The sequence below is a fragment of the Eptatretus burgeri genome, chromosome 12 (genome assembly GCF_056783735.1).
Source record: "Eptatretus burgeri isolate ZD-2024b chromosome 12, Ebu_testis_v1, whole genome shotgun sequence".
Lineage (NCBI taxonomy): Eukaryota > Metazoa > Chordata > Myxini > Myxiniformes > Myxinidae > Eptatretus > Eptatretus burgeri.
Genome location: NC_140972.1, coordinates 39537859 through 39558521, shown reverse-complemented (window position 1 = coordinate 39558521; position 20663 = coordinate 39537859). Strand labels below are relative to the sequence as shown.

General features: G+C 39.6%; 1 protein-coding gene across 12 annotated transcripts in view; it reads right to left on the bottom strand.

The window, feature by feature from the left end:
• The window catches only part of LOC147015460 (leucine-rich repeat-containing protein 49-like), a 356628-nt gene that overhangs the window by 117247 nt on the left and 218718 nt on the right, over positions 1-20663 (bottom strand). For all 12 annotated transcript variants that reach the window (XM_085850233.1, XM_085850234.1, XM_085850224.1 and 9 more), the window contains one exon: positions 913-996. In XM_085850233.1, the coding sequence (XP_085706359.1) occupies positions 913-996 (84 nt within the window). The remainder of the gene's footprint in view (positions 1-912; positions 997-20663) is intronic.

Here is a 20663-nt window from a genome sequence, read left to right as displayed (position 1 = left end):
GAACCCAGATTCAAAATATTTAATAATTCCGAATGCCATACCATACGCCCAATCAGGTTAAAATTTAAAATATATATTCCCCATGATTACTAGATTATAATTGTGAAGTTTCATGTCAATTGATGAAGCGGTTCAAGCAAAAGAGTTTTTTTTTAAGATTTTCGTTCACTCCAATATGGGTGCCAGACAATGTGACCTATTAATTGTGAACACTGGTATCCCCAAGGCTTGGAGAAAATGTGGATGAAGTTTCCCCTCAATCTGTCAAGCCGTTCTGGAGAAGAAGTTTTTTTTTAATTTGTTCTTCAAAAAAATCATAGCTGCAAAACCACATGACCTATGACATCATAGGTGAAGAACTTTTTGTTCCCCATGGATAGGTGATCATACCTGTAATGTTTTGCCTCGATCGGTTCAGCCGTTTCAGAGAAGATTTTTGAAGGTTTTTATAATCGCCTTTGATTTACAACTTATTTTGTGCAGTAGTTTATGCTCATGGAGACGCATAATGCCGCACAGGAGTGGTGATCCATCCAGGATTGTGCCCTTAGCCAATGAAACTGCCTCGGCAGCCTAACGGTATGAGGAGGATCATCCATACATTCAGAAACATAATGTATTCAGCTCCAGAAGTGATTCAATCTTATCAAACTTCCATTTTTTTACATCACGAGACTTGCATTATTTGCTTTTCATCATTTCAGATTATACATGAATATATGATTAATGCCTGTGCAGGTAACCATGCCATGATTATCATTATTGTATTTCACAAAAATCTCTATTTGCAACAGTACAGTAATTGTTTTATATTATTTCAACAATTTCACCACAATGAAACCATCATTTTTCTACTCATCTACGGACGCAGGTTGACACGATTTCAGAGACAAGACGAGTTCTTCATTCTACCTTTGCAGTGTTTTGCTTGTGAATCTCACGCTTTTTCTCTTCTTGTCTTTTTGTCACAGCAGAAACCATGCGCCTCTCTTCCTCCTGAAAAAATAAATGGAGACATTGTCATACATGTATGTACATTGATGCCTTGCACCTTCAAAATTATTCCTCATGGCCTGTGTGGCTTGTACAGACTGTTTGTTCAGGAATGTGGCCTCGATTCTTGCTCATCAATCACAAGTGGAATGGTGCATCAATACAACGTTCAACTGCACACACTGCATGGCTCTGAGCAATTTTTATCTGTTCACCGACTGTTAAAGAACGACCAATAAAAGTGCACAAATAGTTTCCATACTTCACACTAAAAAAAAATCATACAAACAATTGTGTCCTTCCTTCATGATTAAAGCAATGTGGGCTCCCAAGCTCCCTTGCACACTGAATGAGCTGACCACTTATTAATGATGCTCCATATCAAATATAACCCCCTTTAACTACACTTTATTGAGCTTTCTGTAACCTGATCTGTGAAGGACATGGCTCAAACATCTCGAGAATGGAATGATGTTTTATTTTGTACTGGGAGGGGGGGAGGGGTGGGGGGTTGGGTACCCAGTGCTGCATGGGAATTAATTACTACATAGGGGTTCTGGCACATGTTGTGCCTTGAGAACATGTGGAGTTATTGCCCTCAAAGTGGTGAGCTTTTCCCAGCAGGGGTTTTGGGAAGTGTTGGACATTGAAAAGCGATGAAGTTATTGGCCTCATGGAGGTTACATTTTGCCTGTGGGCCAGTGGCAGCCCTGCCTGACCCCACATTCCAATATACACTTTACAGTGGCCTTTGGTGGCCTCAAAATGGCCTTCGAGGTCAGGAAGCAGTAGCTTAAAACCTTGCCCAGGTTCTAATGTACCGACACCCTAAATTTGGGGCCTCTAGGTGCTACGGTTTGGCCGTGAACAAACACTTGAAATTATTTAAAAGATACAGTGTTGAGGCTTGTGGAGGAGCAAGAGTGCAGAACTGATCAGGATGTAACAGAAAGAAAAAAGCAGTAAAAATGAGAAAGTGTGGGGTGCAACAGGAAGTGGGGTGCTCCAGGAACCAGAGTGCACCAGGAAGTAATGCCGCCATCGCACAACAAGACTGAATGAAGTGAACAAACTCCTTCATGAGTGAAGGCATGAAGGCAATCTCGCCATGGATTTGCACCGCCATGAAGAACTGCTCACGACACTGGACAACACTTTGCTGAGCATGAGTTGAGGCTGAGATGACGATGCTTCATGCGGGTTTTACTTTGCTTTATATGGGCCACAAGCAAGACCTCTGTTTGGCTAATTCTGTGCACGGCTCGAGGGGCACCCAGACTGTGTAGAGCGGCCTGCTTGAAGTGACTCCCCAGAAGAAAATTATGGTGCTCTGTTTAGTTTGAAAGCATGATATTAGCCAAACTCGCAAATCTCAGAATTTTGAGCACATTCTTACTGCAAAAGTCAAGAAACTTGCGTAAAAAAACAATGCTTACATGACTCCGAGTTACAACATGCCAATTATCCAGTGCTAAAGCTGAAAGCCAGCACACAACAGGTGATTTCAGGAAAAACAGGAAAAAAACAACAGGAATTTGAAGGTATAAACAACAAGAAAAACAAAGATGTAATCAGCATTGTGAAAACTGCCAGTCTCACTGAATATCCCAAAAGAACGGATTGCTTTAATGATCTTAGTCAATGCCCATCACCTTCCATGAAAGCACAGACCAGGGGATGATGCAAACCAGTGAGATCCCACCCAAATCAAATCATAGTTCAATATGCGATGATGTCTGATTGCCACGCCAACTTTGAAGCATTTGTAAGGAAACAAAGAAGCAACATCCGAGCCTTGTACAATGTGAAAAAGGATCTATGAACAGTATTAAAACAGCAAGATTTTCACTGGAAAACATCACATACAGCATGAGAAATAAGGAAGGGAAATCTACCCAAAACAAGCTTATTGGTATGACTATTCTCCTCCAACACAAAGCGAAGGAGCAATACAGACACCATGGAAAATCTAAAGCATTTTTGTTGTCAGAGTACTTTGGAAGCAGATGATCACCAGTCCTTAAAATCAGAGTACTATGAATAATAATAATACTTTTGATGTTTCAATAAGAAATTGTAATTACAATGTGGAACTTTCTCATTCATTACAACAATGGCTGCGTTTGAATACAAATGACTCGAATTTTGATACAAATGACTTGATACAAAAGACTATTCCTCAAACCTCCATTTTAATATTATGTATAACAAAAATCAGTTAATTGAAAATTAAAGTTGAAAACTAAAAATATTGTTTTGACACGTTAATATACAAGATATTACTAAGAACTTTAAACGATTAAATATGTTTCCAGAAAAAAAAATCAATATTAATTATTCAGTGATAGGTCGTCAGAATCTCAGATTGGGATCTGGATATCATTGCTATACAGCATCATTGTCCAGAGGTGGTTGGCTTCCGTGCTGCCTGTGAGTCCTACTCTGTTCGATTTTGCTTCTGGTTTTCCTCATCTCATTGTATTTTAAATTTCTGAGAGGTGGTTTGATTGTATCTGCAGGGAGATTATTCCAGTCTAATATGGTATTGGGTATGTAACTATTAAGATATGTCTTAGTGTAACACTGGAGCCTGGAGGGGTGCAAACAAGTTGGGGTTTCGTCTCCTGGGGCAGACTGCTTGGTTGACTGCTTGGTTTGTATATCAATCGAGACTCCATCGTGAACTGCCTTGTATAACAGTTTTATCCTACTTCGGCATCATCGATGTTGCAATGAAGGTCACTCCAATGAGTTCAACAATGACATAACGCTGGAGGTTCTGGCATAGTCGTTAGAAACAAAACGTGCTGCACATATTTGTACTATTTCCAGATTATTTATAAGGTAACCTTGGTGGGGATCACAAACTGATGCTGCATACTCAAGTTTTGGATATACCAATGCCTTGTACGCAGAAACATGATTCTTTGACACTGCTCCTTCTCATCTTTTCCAGGATATTATTTTGGTTGCTCATAATAGCCAAAAATAGAGGATGAGGAGAAGCTTATGGGGCAAAGATAATGTTTTCGGAATGATGCCCATCGGCTAAACAGAAAGGGGCAGCAAGGTTGTATGGGAGAATTGAGAAGGGAATTTAGTGTTTTTTAGGCTAGATGAGGGTAGATAAGCCACAGATAAGGGAACGATTACACTGGTCAACCATAATTATGGATAACATGACTGGTATGGCCAGGCAGCAAAAAATAGTTCTTGGAAAGGAAAAGTTTAAAAAAATATATTGTATACCAACACTACCAGATCCGGTGGCATAATGGTTAGAGCATCAGCTCCGGGTCTGAGATGTCGGTGGTTCAAAGCTCAAACGAGTCATATCAAATATTATACTAATTCAGCACTACCCCTGGCTGATACATCAGCTGGCCACATTATACTTGGAAAATTTACAAACACTTGTACTGCTGCTTCCTTGCTTGATGCTCAGCATTTAAGAGAATATAACATGGACAAACAATGCTGGGAAGGCAATGGCAAACCACCCAGTATAACCCTTGCTCATAAACTGCTTAGGTAGCACCAATGCTCTATAAGGAGTATGGTGCATCAAACTGAAACATGACCAATGCCGGGAGCTTAACAAATAAGATGGAAGAGCTTGAAGCTGGAGTAGATAGTGAAGAGTACAATATAGTTACAGTAAATGCGACATGAATTAATGAAGAGAGTAGTTGGAGAAAAGGCAAAATTGTATGGAGAGTAAGGAATGATATGAAGGAGGGAATTAATGGAGAAGATTCTGAGTGGATTGTGATTAGTGATTGTAAGAATAGTAAGATACTTGCAGTAAATGTTTATGGGGCTCCTGGTATGAGGGAGGAGCAGCAGAAAGGGTTCATGAAGAATTCAGAAAGGAGTGTACAGTAGGAAGAAAGAATGTTTATTGTGGGGGATTTTATTTTGCTATGGATAGGTTGGGTCCAGGAATGGGGAAAGAGCATAACTGTTGAGAATTTTCTAAATCTTATCCAAAACTGCTTTTTAAGTAAGTTTGTAGAGAAGCTCTTGAGGGGAAGTGTGCTGTTATATCATTTTTAAGCAATGATCCCAATATGGTGGAGAAGGTGGAGGTAGGAGAACATGAGGGGGACAACTGACTACACTGTGTGAAACTATACTGATGAGATGTAGAATTTGGGATGGTACGGTAAGGTTATTAGATTTCTCATGAAAGCAAACTGAGGGTATGACAAGGGAGTGGTCCTGATAGAGGATGTGTTTGTCATGGGACCACCAGTGGATGCATAACACCTGATGAAGAAGACTTCAAGACTGCAAACCTCCTCCAACTTCCCTCATCTTCAGACTATGGCCCCATTAGCTGGCCACAAATTGCCACCTCTCACTCTCCCCACCCCTCCCCTCAACCTCCCTGGAAAAGCCTTCTATCCTTTTCTTCTACTTTTTTCCTGTGATTCCAGAGCAGATGTTTCCATCTATCTTCTCCTGCTACTCTTCTTAATTGAAGACATAGCAGAATCCAGGGCCCATCTATATCTGCCTTAAATGCAACAGACCCATAACAAGAAGACAGACCTCCATACAATGCAGCAGCTGTCACAAATGGATTAATATAGCATGCTCTAATCTAACAACAACCTCGCACTACAATACAAACTGGACATGCTGCCAACCACCTCAGACAGCAAACAAGACTTACCTTCTTACCCATAACCCTATACTATACATCCAACAAAAACAAACCAACTTTCATAAGAATCAATTGAACAGACTACAACCAAATATCAATGGTTTCTTTAGGAAAACAACTGAACTTAATCACTTCCTATACAAACACAACAAACACATAGCTTTAATTGAAGAAACCAAACTCACATCAACCACCAGAACAATAACATTTAAAAACTAATCTGCAGTTAAAACAGACAGGTCGCATGGTCTGTGAGGAGGCCTCCTCACCCTTGTACACAAGGACATTCCTTTCACCAACAAAACAATTCAAACTAAATCAGCACTACTTCTGGCTAACACGACTACTGAAATAAACTCAGTTAAATTAGAGCAACCAGGAAAACCTACAATTACATCAGCATCTACATTCCACCAGTCACTTCATGTCTATCTGATTATACTCCAAATGTACAAGTACTTGTAAATACACCCAATACCCAACCTTATATGAGGGGTTGACTTTTGGTCGCTATACCAAGCGGAAGACCAACGTGGACAGCAAATTCAAAATAAACTTCACCAGTTAGTTGTAAATGATCGCAAGCAATCGACCCGAATACCACAATCGACTACACGACAACATTACCAAATATAACCCTCACCTCACCTAAAATGGCCATGACTTCCACCTGGAACACATCATACAAATTAATATCTGACAATCTGAACATTCTTAACATGCATCACTTACATAAAAGCATAACTGGACACCACTTATGTAAAACTTTAATAGTTTTTAAAAAGTTTTTAAAAGGAAGCAGGAAGAAGCATTTTCTTCAATGAAGATATTGAGAAAATAATGGAGAAAAAGGAGAGATGTACAGGAAGTACAAGTAGAAGACAGATAAGATTGTGTTTTGGAGTGAAAGTTATTATTATTATCATTATTATTATTATTATTATTATATTTTTTGAAGCGAGACGGAATAGGATATCTTTGAAAAAGCAAGGACAAAAAATGTTTTGGGGAAAACAAAGAAATGGAACAACAAAACCTCAAAATCGGGACGATTTATCTCCGGCTATCCAAGAAAGCCTAGGTCTGCATTGACATTATGGTTCAGAGGTAGCATACTCAACTTTGAAAGGTATTGGTTTGATTTAATAACTACAAGTTGTCATCATGGTGTTTTGGACGCAGGGTATCACATTATAGAGTATGCAGTTCTTTCAGAATGGTTGTGAAGACAGTTGTTTTATCTTAAGAAAGTATTTTTTTTAAGTCACAGTACAATTTCAATGAGAGCAGGCATCATGTGAAATCACCTTGGCCAAATGTTTTATTCCTACCTGGAATATATAGAAAGGCAATGGAAAACTATTCAGTTTATTGCTTGCTTTGAAAATGCTTGGGTAGGGCCTAATCTCCTATCAAGGAGAATGGTACACCTTGGATACAAACCCAAGGAGCAATAATTAGCAGATATTACAGCTCATCTGGCAAGCAATTTCACCTTATGCCAATCTTTTAGTGGAGAAACTCATTAAATAAATGTAAAATGCTGGAAAACACAAAGAGGCTAACATGGGTCAAATTTATCCTATTGTATGTACTCAAACCTCAAAATAAAATTCCCAAAGCCGAATAGTTATTGGAACACATTTGAAGTGCCAAACCATCTGACAAAGATGGGGAAAAATAACACTCAAACTTGCTGGAAACACTCACATGGATTGATGATTAAAAGGCTGTCCAACCCATTGAATTGTACCAGGGTATGACCATAAATAGTACTGTGAAAGTGGACACTGCAGATGTTACAATTCTTCCTTAACCAGGCTGAGCCTGTGAACATGCAAGAACTAACTAGTTTTGTTTTGGACATTCCTGTTGGCTCAACATTCCAGGGGAAGAATTTGCAGCTTTTGAAAGCGATCTTCCAGAATTACTTTCAAGGATTTGGCAAATAAATAGACAGAGTGATTTTCACATTACAATTTCAAAGAACTTTAACTCTTCTGGAAAAACACAGATCTTTACAACAAGCCTGTTTAGTATGCGTCAAAGCTCTTTGCCCCCTGCCTCCACAATTGTTCAACAATAGGCTGTTACATCCTTTCATCAATAGGTATTATGATGTAATAATTTTTCAACTTTGATTCTAAAACACTTCAAACCAACTGAAAAAATAGGGCCAATACCCCTGGGTGCTCACCTGGTAGAATAATGATACTACGGAGTCAGTGAACATGGGAAAGAATCAACCAAATGTACAAATGAGCCAATGTTGTCGCAAGCACCAATTTTGGGGGACAATCCCCCCACCCCCCGGAAACCCTTTTGACCCCGATTTTTTTTTTGATGTCGTGAACAAAGTTTGGTAAAACAAGAGTAATGAAAGTTGTGGTGACGTTTCATCGAAATCGTGTGTGCAGTTTCAGAGAAAAAAGGAAATACCTATTTTGAGGGGCAACCCTCCCGTAGACCTCCTCAGACCTCAATTATTTTTTTAATGGCATGAAGCAACATTGGCAAGTCACGGCTGATGAAGGCTGAAGTCAAGTTTCATCGAAATTGTGTGTGTGGTTTCGGAGAAGAAAGCAAATACATATTTTAAGGGGAACCCCCCCCCAAACCCGCCCCCCTGCAGAACCCCTTAGACCCAGATTTTTTAAGTATCGTGAACAAACTTTGGTACATTATGGCTGATGAAAGCTGTAGGCAAGTTTAATCAGAATTGTGTGTGTAGTTTCTGAGAATAAAGCAAATATCTCTTAAGGGGACAACTCCCCCCCTCCCCCCCCCCATGTAAACTCCCTCTGGAGACACCCTCAGACCCCAATTTTTTTTTTAATGTTCTGAACAAACATTGGTACATTATGGGTGATGAAGGTTGTAGACATGTTTCATCAGAATAGTGTGTAGTTTCTGAGAAGAAAGCAAGTACCTATTTTGGGGGGTGGGGGGGTGGGCAACACCCCGTAGACCCTCTTTGGGACAGATTTTATTTTTATGCCATGAACAAGCTTTGGTATGTATTGGGTGATGAAGGTCGTGGTTAAGTTTCATCAAAATTGTGTGTGTAGTTTCAGAGAAGTTGCAATTGTTGATTTAACTTGTGGTTCCGGGTTTTGAGACAACAGCTGGTTCTCTCAGGGGTCTCTGCCGACTTTCTCAAAGTTAAGTTTCTGGTCGTTATTTATCACGTTTTGACTGTTTATTTTGTGACCTACATGGTTAATGTGTGTGTGTTCCTCGTTCGGTTTTGTTTCAAAATTTGTGCTATTTTGTGAGTTTTCGTTGATCTTGTCATATCAGGTTTCCTTGAACCCTACCTGTCTTTCATGATGATCATGAAGTACATGATCAATTTAATTTGTATTTTCTCCCTATTACCATCAGTTCTTATTTCCTCCACTTTTCCCATCACACCCTTCTATTCCTCCCAACAACACCCTGTGTTTCTTGTCATAAAATTAAAAAAATAGAACAAACAAAAAAAACAAACCCTTTTTTCCCTCCATACCTTTTCCCCACGTATCCACGAGTACTAACTCTTCTTCCTCCTGCCGTCATACCATCTTCCTTCGACTTGAGCCAACCCACTTTCACCATATACAGGGGTTTCCTTAGAAGCCGGTTACCGGCGACCCGCAGCTGTCTACTCAGAGAAAAAAATGTCAAAGGTCGCCGTCTATTTACTTCAGAGCCAATTTTTCGATTTTTTTTTATTTTTTATTTTTTTGTCACCACGAAATCTCTACATCCCCCTGTTTTGAAATCCGAGAAATGGAATATGGTTTCCTTCATGAATGCTAGTTCATGTACACTATTATTATGTCACACACTTACTTCAGATTGCTCACTGTACTCCACCATGTGCAGTATCATCTCCCTATTAAGAACTAAGCACGAAGGTATGGCCCAAATGTTGCTAAAATGACTCTTTTAAAGTGCTTAGATACTCCATCTTCCAGACACCTTGGTGTGCCCTAAACAATGGCCTTTAATTAATGAACCTTGTTTAAAAGCTGCTTGAACTAACTATACAGTATAGCTGAATTTCAGTCAACCAGTCAGTCAGTCAGTGTCATTATGTTAATGCAACTACATCCAGTACAGGCCTAACCACTTGTTTTGGTGGAGTTTTCCACCCCAACAGCATGATGATATGAGAAATATTTCATGTCGGAAATCGTGCTAGAATGCATCTCCAGCCATCTAGGATCTTCCGGCTTCCAGGACCCTAAGTGAGCCCTGGACCCCGGCCATACAGCTGTGCTCGCTTTGCTCGCGGTGATGGTAACCTGCTACTTTTTAATGGTAGCCTCCTACTCCAAGAAATAAGGAAACCACTGCATACACCTTCACGATTTCTTTCTACAACCATCAATAAACTAAATTTACCTAATCTTCAAAAATTCATAAATATATATATATATATATATATATATATATATATATATATATATATATGTATATATATATATATATATATATGTATATATATATATATATATATATATATATAAATATATATATATATATATATATGTATATATATATATATATATATATATATATATATATATATATATATATATATATATATATATATTTGTTTCGGGCCAGCGGTCGGTTGAGAATACCACCAGGGGGGGGAAGCAATCCTGGGTTCCCACCAGACTCCCCGGAATTGCAGGCCGTCGCACACGGATAATTCCGTGACGCGGCGGGTCGTGAAGCGACCGTGAATGCCAATAACTCAACCGTGTGACTTAGGGTCCTTCGTCAAGTTTATACGGTTACCTAAAAAATAATCACGTCATCTAATTACCGGGGGACATGCTCTCGATACGCCTTGACCGAACCGGATCACTTTACTGGATCAGATGCAGCTGAGCGACACTACCAAGGATGTAACGGCGAAAAGGAACGGATCGTTGGGAATAAAGTCCTGGCTCGGTTAGGATACGGACCATGCTGGATAAATGAAAGAAAAGACAAAAACGAGCTCTGAACATTTCTACAAAGGAGTTATTGCAGGAATAGAGAAAAAGAGTAGGAATGAAGTTAGAGATATAATCAGACCTAACTTTGAGATTCACACAACGCACTAGTCCCTTTTGTCCCACAAGACAAGAAAGAAAGGTCTAACTATATGTATATTAATGAAATAACTGTCTGGGGACCACTGCATGATGGATGCCGTTGCATTGGAGGGATGCGGTTCCCAGAACCACAACAATATATATATATATATATATATATATATATATATATATATATATATATATGTATATATATATATATATATATATATATATATATATATATATATATATATATATATATATATATATGTATATATATATATATATATATATATATATATATATATATATATATATATATATATATATATATATATATATATATACATATATACATATTATATATATATATATATATATATATATATACATATATACATATTATATATATATACATACATACATACATATATATGTATATATACATACATATATATATATATATATATATATATATATATATATATATATATATATATATACACATATACAAGCATAACCCACGCTCTGCGCGACATGTTGGGGTGGGTGTGTTTGAGAAAGGAACTGATGCAGAGTATCAGTAGTAATTTTACTTTAATGCAGTAAGTGGAATACGATTTCACTGTTTCAGAACCATTTTATTACCTTTTTTGGTACCATGCACCTCATATGGTGTTTGAGATAATGTAAGCCGAATATCACGTTACTCCAGCGCAGAACAAAGTCGAAGATAGCGCGACACGAAACCACAAACTCGGAAATAATATATAAGATGATTTCTCACCTATACACCTCCTGCAACCATGTGTTTCTCCACCCCTTCTTCTTCCTGTTACTTTTCATCGACCCACAGTTTCCCTCTGTGTTGCCGATCCAATTTCACCGTACATCTCCACGATTTTACTTCAACATTTCCTTTACCAAACCTTACGCAATCCTAAACAAAAAAAATTAATTCACTTCTAACTATACACCTCCCGTAACCACGTGTTTCTGTAGGAATTGTTTCTACCCTCTGCCGATCCAAATTCACCATTCACCTCACAATTTTTATTCAACCTTTCCTTCACCTAATCACATGCAATCTTTATCAAAAAATGTAATAACAATAAGAATAATAAAAACAAATAAAAGTGATCTCTTATAATGTTTCAACTTCCTCAATAAAAATGATCTCTTATAATGTTTCAACTTCCTCTTCCACACATGTGGTTCTCATGACTGTATCATGATTCACAACTCTTTCTGTTTCAACAGACTGCTTTCAATTCGACCTTTCCTTTATCTCATGTCTAAAAAGTCCAACTGCTATGTTTCTTTTCTCCATTGTCATAATTCTCCTTTTTTGCATCCCTCACGTAATGTCTTTAATCACATCTCTGACTTAAAAATTTCAAAAATCCCACTTTGCAATGTTGTGGGGCAACTTAGCATAACAATTGTGCATTTTGTGAGGAAAGCACCAAATTTGGCACACGAGTAGCCTATCATATTATGAACAGATTTGGATATTGGGCCATCTCAAAATTTTTGATGGCAGTGGAAAATGGCTGCCATAGCCATTAGCGGCTGAATTTGAGATGGCCCAATATCCAAATCATAATATGATAGGCTACTAGTGTGCCAAATTTGGTGCTTTCCTCACAAAATGCACAATTGTTATGCTATATTTAGCTCAGTTGCCCCACTAATGCGTGTTTGTGTTACATCAATCGTCATTTTTTTCTGACTTCAGTGCCAATTCACCCCACCTCCTGAAATGTACCCCTCTGACCCTCTCACCTATTATCCCCTCTCCTTACCCCTCCAATCTTGACCCTCATCCTTGCTCTGCTCTGAGCACCTCTTCACTGTGTTCTGCTTCAGTATCAGCTCCTCCTCTGTTGTCCCAAAGTGTGTGGTGTTCTAACATCTATGGGCTCCATTCTAACATAACAGATATCTCACTCTCTCAATCAGTACATTTGTCAACACCACAAACATGCTCCTTATTTCGTTTCATCTCACCTCCCCCTCTTCCCAACACCTCAAATCTTGTACCTCCCCCTGCCCACTCAATTCTTCACCAGACCACCACAAAGTCCCATCTTTCCCCTCTCCCCACCTCTTCCATCGCCCTCCTGCTCCTTGGCCATGCCTGCTCTCATCGTCTCCCCTCCCTCTCAAAGCTTCATTCTCAAACAACCTTTACACTCTTCCCCCTCCAAGCTTCCCTCTTACCTTTCTCAAAACCGCCACCCTCACCCTTCTCCCTCAACTCTCCCCACTGACCATTCTCCCTCCAAGCACCCCCTAACTCTCGCTTCTCAAAGTTTCCCCCCCGTCACATCCACAAAGCTGCCTCCTCCCCCTGCCCTCTCTCCTCCATCTCATCACTCTACCTCCTCAAATCCTCAACTGCCTTCTGCCCCTCTCTTATTCCTCACTGTACCTCAACCCAGCACCACCGAGCCCTTTCTCCTCCTCATCCATCCCTCTCCCCTAGCTCTTCTGCAATCCCCCACACTCTTACTTTTGTTTTTTGTATACCTTGTCGAGGCTCATATGGGAGCTAACACACAATGCACAGCAAGGGTTGCATGAGACAAGAGGGGCAGGAGTGGAAAGGACAAAACAGTGGGGAACAGAGACATTCGGAAATCTGTGGAAGGAAGAGGGATGGGGCGGGGAACACATGGTACACAAGATGGACATTACAGGGACTTTCAGGAAGGAAAGCAAGGAATTTAAAGGAGGTGGGTTTGGGGTGGATTAACGGGGGTAGAAAAGATCGAGGATTTGGATGGGGGATGATAAGAGGTGGTGGTGAACAACTGTTTTGAAGGCCTGGAGGGAAGAATGGGATTGAACAGAGTGAGGGAGTTTATTCCAAAGGCGAGAAAAAAGAGGAATGAAAGAGTGAAGGTGAGCAGTGATTCGTAATTTTGGTAGTTTTAACAGAAGGGGGTTGTTGGCGGACCTTGAGCGCCCTGCTGAAATATGGTGGGGACAAATCACAGACACAGCAGGGGGGCGAGATCGGAGAGGAGACAGTAGAAGACAGAAAGGCCACCGACCTGTCTGCAGTGAGAGAGTGAGAGGCTCATTTAACACGGATAATTCAGTGATGCGGCGGGTCGCTAACCGACCACTCTTTCAACAGCTCTCCTTACCTCCCCCGCTCCTCCCTTGTCCTACCCTCCTCTCCCCTGCACCCAAAGCCTCCACCCCACCTTCTTCCTTAACAGTGTGGACCTCAAACATCCTGGGCCTTTGCTCAAACCTGACAGATCTTTCCATTCAGGTTGCCACTGACAAACAAGACATAATCTGCTTCACAGAAACTTTCATACTTGAAGACGTTTCTGACTCCCTCGAATCTCTCCCTGGTAAGTCCGTCCTCCAGTATGACAGACCTGAGCCTCGTCCTGGTGGAGGAGTTGATCTCTTCATCAAAGATTCTATTCCTCACTCTCCATGCACTGCACTCGCTCCCCCACACCCCAAGACTACCTCTGTCTAAGGCTTCCCCTCCACTCCCACATCTTGTATATCTGTGTGTTGTATCATCCACAAAACAGTGATGACTCCATTTCCACCTCTCTCGCAGAAAACATGGACCAACTTAAATCAACTTAAATCCACCATCGCTTCAGACAATAAATTATTCCTCTTCTCCAATGGCTGGAGTTCCAATCATCAATTTGGATACAGAACAGGTCACTCTACCGGGATATGTTGCTTCTGCTCTCCCAGCAATGGATGGAGGTCCTCAATGCCAGTCATGAAATCAGAGCCATCTCCCTAGACATAGCGCATGCTTTCAATATGGTCTGGCACCCAGCCCTGCTCACCAAACTCTCTTCCTATGGTATCCAAGGCCATCTCCACTCATGGCTCCCAGACTTCGTCTCCTGTCGCAGCCAACGTGTGGCCCTAAATGGAGTTCTCTCATCCCCTCTTCCTGTGCAGGCTGGAGATCCTCAAGGCAGTGCTCTGGGCCCTCTTCTTTTACTGGTTTTAATCAATGATCTCTCTGATTCTCTGAAAAATCCTCTATCTCTTTGCTGATGACTCCACCCTCTGCCGCATCATCTGTCATCCCTCAGCTCAGCAAACAACAGCTTCTTCGCTCTCTATAGATTCTGGATAAAATCACAAACTAGTCGAATACGTGGAGCATGTCTTCCCTTCTTGACAAATCTCATACTCTCACTATGTCTTTCCGAAAGGACCATGGACCCCCCCCCCCCCGAATCTACTTTCTCAACAATCCTCTCGAAGATATCCTTTCATTCAAGGTTCTGGATCTCACTATCTGCCATGATCTTTTATGGGAAAGTCACATTTTAAAACTGGCCTCCAAAGCCAGTTGCCGACTGGGCATCCTCCATCATGCAAAGTCCTTCCTCGGCCCACCTGAGCTCATGACCACAAACAAAGCTTTTGTCTGCAACCTGATGGAGTACTGCACGCCACTCGGGGCTGGTGCTCCTGCCTCTCACCTTTCTCGGCTTTACACTGTGCAAACCAAGGCATTTAGGATCATTGGTATCTCCCACGGGAAGGCTGAGTCTTTGGGCCTCTCACTCTCTCACCGCATGCAGGTTGGTGGTCTTTCTATCTTCTACCGTCTCCTCTCTGGTCTCACCCACCCCCCCTTTTCTGTCTGCGATATGTCCCCCTCCCGCCCCCCATATTTCCACAGGGTGCTCAAGTTCTGCCAGCAACCCTCTTTTGGTAAAACTACCAAAATCATGAATCACTTCTCACCTTCACTCTTTCATTCCTCATTTTTTCCCGTCTTTGGTGCAAACCCCCACACTCTTCAGTCCCACTCTTCCCTCCAGGTCTTCAAAACAGCTGTTCACCACCACCTATTATCTTTCCCCATCCAAATCCATGGTCATTTCTACCCCCGTTAATCCACCCCAAACCCACCTCCTAAAAATTCCCTACTTTCTTTCCCGAAAGTTCCCTGTCGTGTAATGACCTGAAAGCCCCTGTGGTGTCCATCTTGTTTACCCCATGTATCCCGCCCCATCCCTCAACCTTCCACAGACCTCCTAATGTCTTTGTTTCCCACTGTTTTGTTTTTCCCTCTCTCTCCCCTCTTGTCTCCTGCCCCCCTTGTTGTGCATTTGGTGTGTTAGCTCTCATACGAGCCTCGACAATGTAAAAAAAAATGGACAGACAAATGGCCAGACGGACAGGCCATCCCATAAGCTCCCCAGAACTACGTTCCAGTGCCTGATCCAATAGAAAATTATCATGAGCATTTCAAACAAAGAAATTGCTTTCTTGAAATGTCCTGATCAATAAACGAAACATAGACAGAAATACACTTCCCCAAATCCGCTTCGACAGTTTACCATGGAAGAAAAGACATCCAAAATATTTGGATTCTGAAGCAATTCTGCATGAAACCGCAACGATAAAAAGTCTCAAAACCCCTGCTGGGAAACCCCGTCTAACCAAAGCTCAAGCCTATTCACATCTTATGAAACCAAAAGCAAAATGATGCCGCTGCATTACTCCCTCTCCTCATGCGTTACTTAAACGGCAGCTACAAACAAAATAAAATATGGTGTCGGAGAAGAGACAGAAACTGTCCATGTAAAAAAAAGTCACAGCATAGAGAAATAGTCAACAAGCAAATGGTTTTATTTATTTATTTATTTATCCACTACCGACAATGACATCCATTAACTGACAATATAATTTATTCAGACACCTTTAGTCCCAACCATTCTGGATAAAAGAGGTTCTACTGTAGTTAATGATTTTACAACTTGAATAAAACTAGAACAGCACTCTCCGACATCGACATGTCGACAGATATGCCTCCCCCCACATTATTATTGAAAGCCGTAATGTTAAAAAATATAAGAGGCTGCCGAACCACGTGACTGATGATGTCATCAATATGTTTCCCACATACAATTTAGCCAACGATGACCCTCAAAATTTTTCATATTGATCGCATAAAGCGTTTGATGTATGCAATTATGATTTCATAACGAAGCCACCTATGAAATAATCAACAAAAACAATCACACTTATTTCTCATGGGGAGTGCTTGACATGTGCCAAGTTTTTCCTTTATTACAATGTGGCTGCCACACCACATGATGTATGAAGTCATAATTATCATGACAACATTCTACATGAGCAGTCAGTCTGCATGAGCAGTCAGAAACTACATGAGCAGTTTCACCAATGGTGAAAATTTTGTGTCAATCAGATAAGCAGTTGCAGAGAAAACAAAAAACTAGAGGGGGAGCACTCGGGAGAGTGCAAAACCTCCGCCGCCAATACTGCTGGGTCACTCAAGTGAACCTTATATCTTATTCATTAAATATGATGTCAACAGTGCTGACAATTGTAGTTCTTTTCTCCATTTTTTTTTGGGCGGGGGGTTTTGGGGGAGGGGGCTTGGAAATTACTTAAAACATGTAGAAATGCAAAAATGCAAAAAAAAAAAATTCTTTTTTTTGGGGGGGCAACAATTTTTTTGGGGGGTTGGAAATCACTTAAAACATGTAGAAATGTAAAAAAAATAATTTTTTTCTCTAAATTTTTTGGGGGGGTTGGAAATCACTTAAAACATGTAGAAATGCAAAAAAATTATCTATTTTTTTGGGGGGGTTACAATTTTTTTTGGGGGGGGGTTGGAAATCACTTAAAACATGCAGAAATGCAAAAAAAAAATTCTCCAACAATATTTTTTTGGGGGGGGGGGAGACCAAGTCCAAAATTTAATGGCATGATCCTTGGACCATACCTAACCCCCCCCCCCACCAAGTTTCGTCGAAATCCGTCGAGGAGTTTTTCCGTAATACTGTTCACAAACAAACAAACAAACAATCAAACAGAAAGGGGTGAAAACAGTAACAAACCTCCATCCATCTTCGAAGATGGCAGAGGCTAACTAGAAAGGCACTTGGTAGAGCACATACCTCTGCCATGCAATGCCTGATCCAGTTGTAAATATCAGGACATATAAATTTTTGAAATGACATGTTACATATCGATTTTGGCTCCTATCTCTCAATGGTGAAGAATCACTTTGAAAATAAAAAAATTCTCACAAGAATGTTACCCACAAGACTCAGTTTTCACCAACAATGCTAATGGCCACACCAAACTAAAATAAAAAGCTGAGGATCCCACTGCTATGGTCCAGTTTGATTTTAAACTGTATGTGTTTATTTCCCACATTATGTTATGTTCGTGTGATATAATTTGACCTGGTATGGTACATATGTATATTTCATTCAAGGTTCTGGATCTCACTTTCTGCCAAATCTCTATCTCACTATATATATATATATATATATATATATATATATATATATATATATATATATATATATATATATATATATATATATATATATATATATATATATATATGTGTGTATATATATATATATATATGTGTGTATATATATATATATATATATATATATATATATATGTGTGTATATATATATATATATATATATATATATATATATATATATATATATATATATGTATATATATATATATATATATATATATATATATATATATATGTGTATATATATATATATGTATATATATGTATATGTGTATATATATATATATATATATATATATATATATATATATATATATATATATATATATATATATATATATATATATATATATATATATATATATATATATATGGGTAGTTGGAGTTATGCATCATAAAGGATCACAAGGTGCTGACGTTTCAAGCTTTACCTTTCATTGGAGCAAAGAGTCTCTGGTGCTCATTCATGTGAACACACACACACACACACACACACACACACACACACACACACACACACACACACACACACACACACACACACACACACACACACACACACGTGTTTCAACGGGAATAGAAAAGATCATGGTTTTGGATTGGGGACCATCTGAAATGGTGATGAGAGGCTGTTCCAAAGACCTTAAGGAAGGAATGCATTGAAGAGAATGTGGAAGTTGGTTCCATAAGCAGGAAAAAAAAGAAGAAACAAATGTGTGGAGTTGCGCAGTGGTTCTGGATTTTGGCAGTTTCACTAGAAGGTGGTTGCCATTGGACTGAGTGTGTCCTATAGATACCTGGGTGAAAGGGGGGGGAGCATGGAGAGGGCAGAGGGTGCAAGACCAGAAAGGAAGTGGAAGAAGACAGAGAGACCACTTTCAGGGGAGACTCAAACAGTATTCTTTATTCTATAGTAGGTTAATTTTCAGGATCTGCTTTTGTACACATTTGATGTGGCGGCCATTATTTTTCCTGTGCCATCCCTACATATGGAGTACCACCATACTCCATTATATAATTACCTGTTTCATGCTAAAATTTGATGTCAATCGCAAAATCCACTTTCTTCAAGCCTTGTGGATCAATGCCTTCACAGAAACCAATCTTCTGTCTCCTCGTATATCTGTGCCTTACATCAACTGGTAAATCATCAATATACTTTGAAAACGCCATCACAAGAACGCAATGGTGGGCCACTCATGCAGTCGAGTACACAATCAACAAGTGGATATGCATTTGCTTTCACCCACAATGCATAGCAAACCCACATCACTGTAACCCTCCCATTGTTGCACACAGCCAAGTGAATGTTTGAGATCACTGCTCTCAAGAATACTGCAAAGAGAATACTGCAAGAAGAAGGTGTGAATAAATTATAAATAATTAATGGATGGGAGAAAGGGACAAATAGAAAGCTGCAAGACCTGGCTCCACTAAAACACTATCAAGAGATCAAGTCAAACAAAGAAGGGAGTAAATCAAAATTTAACTGTGGAAAAACCGTGATGTACAATGCAAAAGAATCACGATTGGTGAGATAACCTTCATGCTGTTTTTTCAGTTCTCAGTGTGCAATCTGCACAAAGAATTTTGCAAGTACAAAGACATCGGTTTTTTTTTGAAGCTTTCTTTTATGAGCACTGTATTTCCTTGTATAGCACCAGTAAGGTCTGGGAATGTTGGACAATGACTTCCAAGGTTAAGTATGTCTATCATCGAAATATTTCTGCATCGAAGATTCAGAAAAATTGCTTGTGAATGTTAATGTATACTTTCGATGTGGGTGTATTTATCAAGCAAATGCATACTGATATTTCGACTAAGATAAAATTTACGAATGCTCTTTCGTGGTTGTATCATTAACGAGGGGCAGATATGAGACCAACAGTGCATCTATGTAGATTAGAACAAGAATAAATTGAGAACTTGGTCAGTGCACCAACACACAATGGCCAACCTTTGACAAAAGGTGCTTTGGTGTATTTCCCATTCTCAAATGTATACGAGGAGTTGGTTACAGTAAGCACGTCATACTCATTGATACAGTTAGGACGTCGCACATAGTCACTGATGCAACACCCTGTCTACAAATCATCAGGTTAGCAGTTAGGGTAGTCACATCCGATTACTGACATGTATGTGCCGATAAAAATGAGCATTGCTGACAATCCAGGATAAGTACTGTGATGTTTCTACCTTTGTTATAAGATTCTCACCAACTGGGGTACTTTTAAATCCATGAGCTTGCCTTGGTTTGCATAAATCCTCAACAATTAGAAACTATGAATCCTGAAGTAGGCCGAGTGTTCCAACGACCTAAAAATAGAATCGAACCAACACTGCCTTTCCGAGACTTTAAAGTTTGACAACTTTCCCCACATGCTAAATGTATGTAGGCCTACCCCATAAATGATTCAAAGAAGAATGTTTAAATTGCTTGAAAGATTGTGTTGAAATGGTTTCAAATAACCAGACGATGGTTCTTGTATAAATAAGAAAAATCTAAAAGTCCAAGAATCATTAAACATCCCGTTGTTCTATGCGCGAAACTGCCGTAACAATTCCGAATTGTTTATTTTACCTGAAGGAATGCATAATG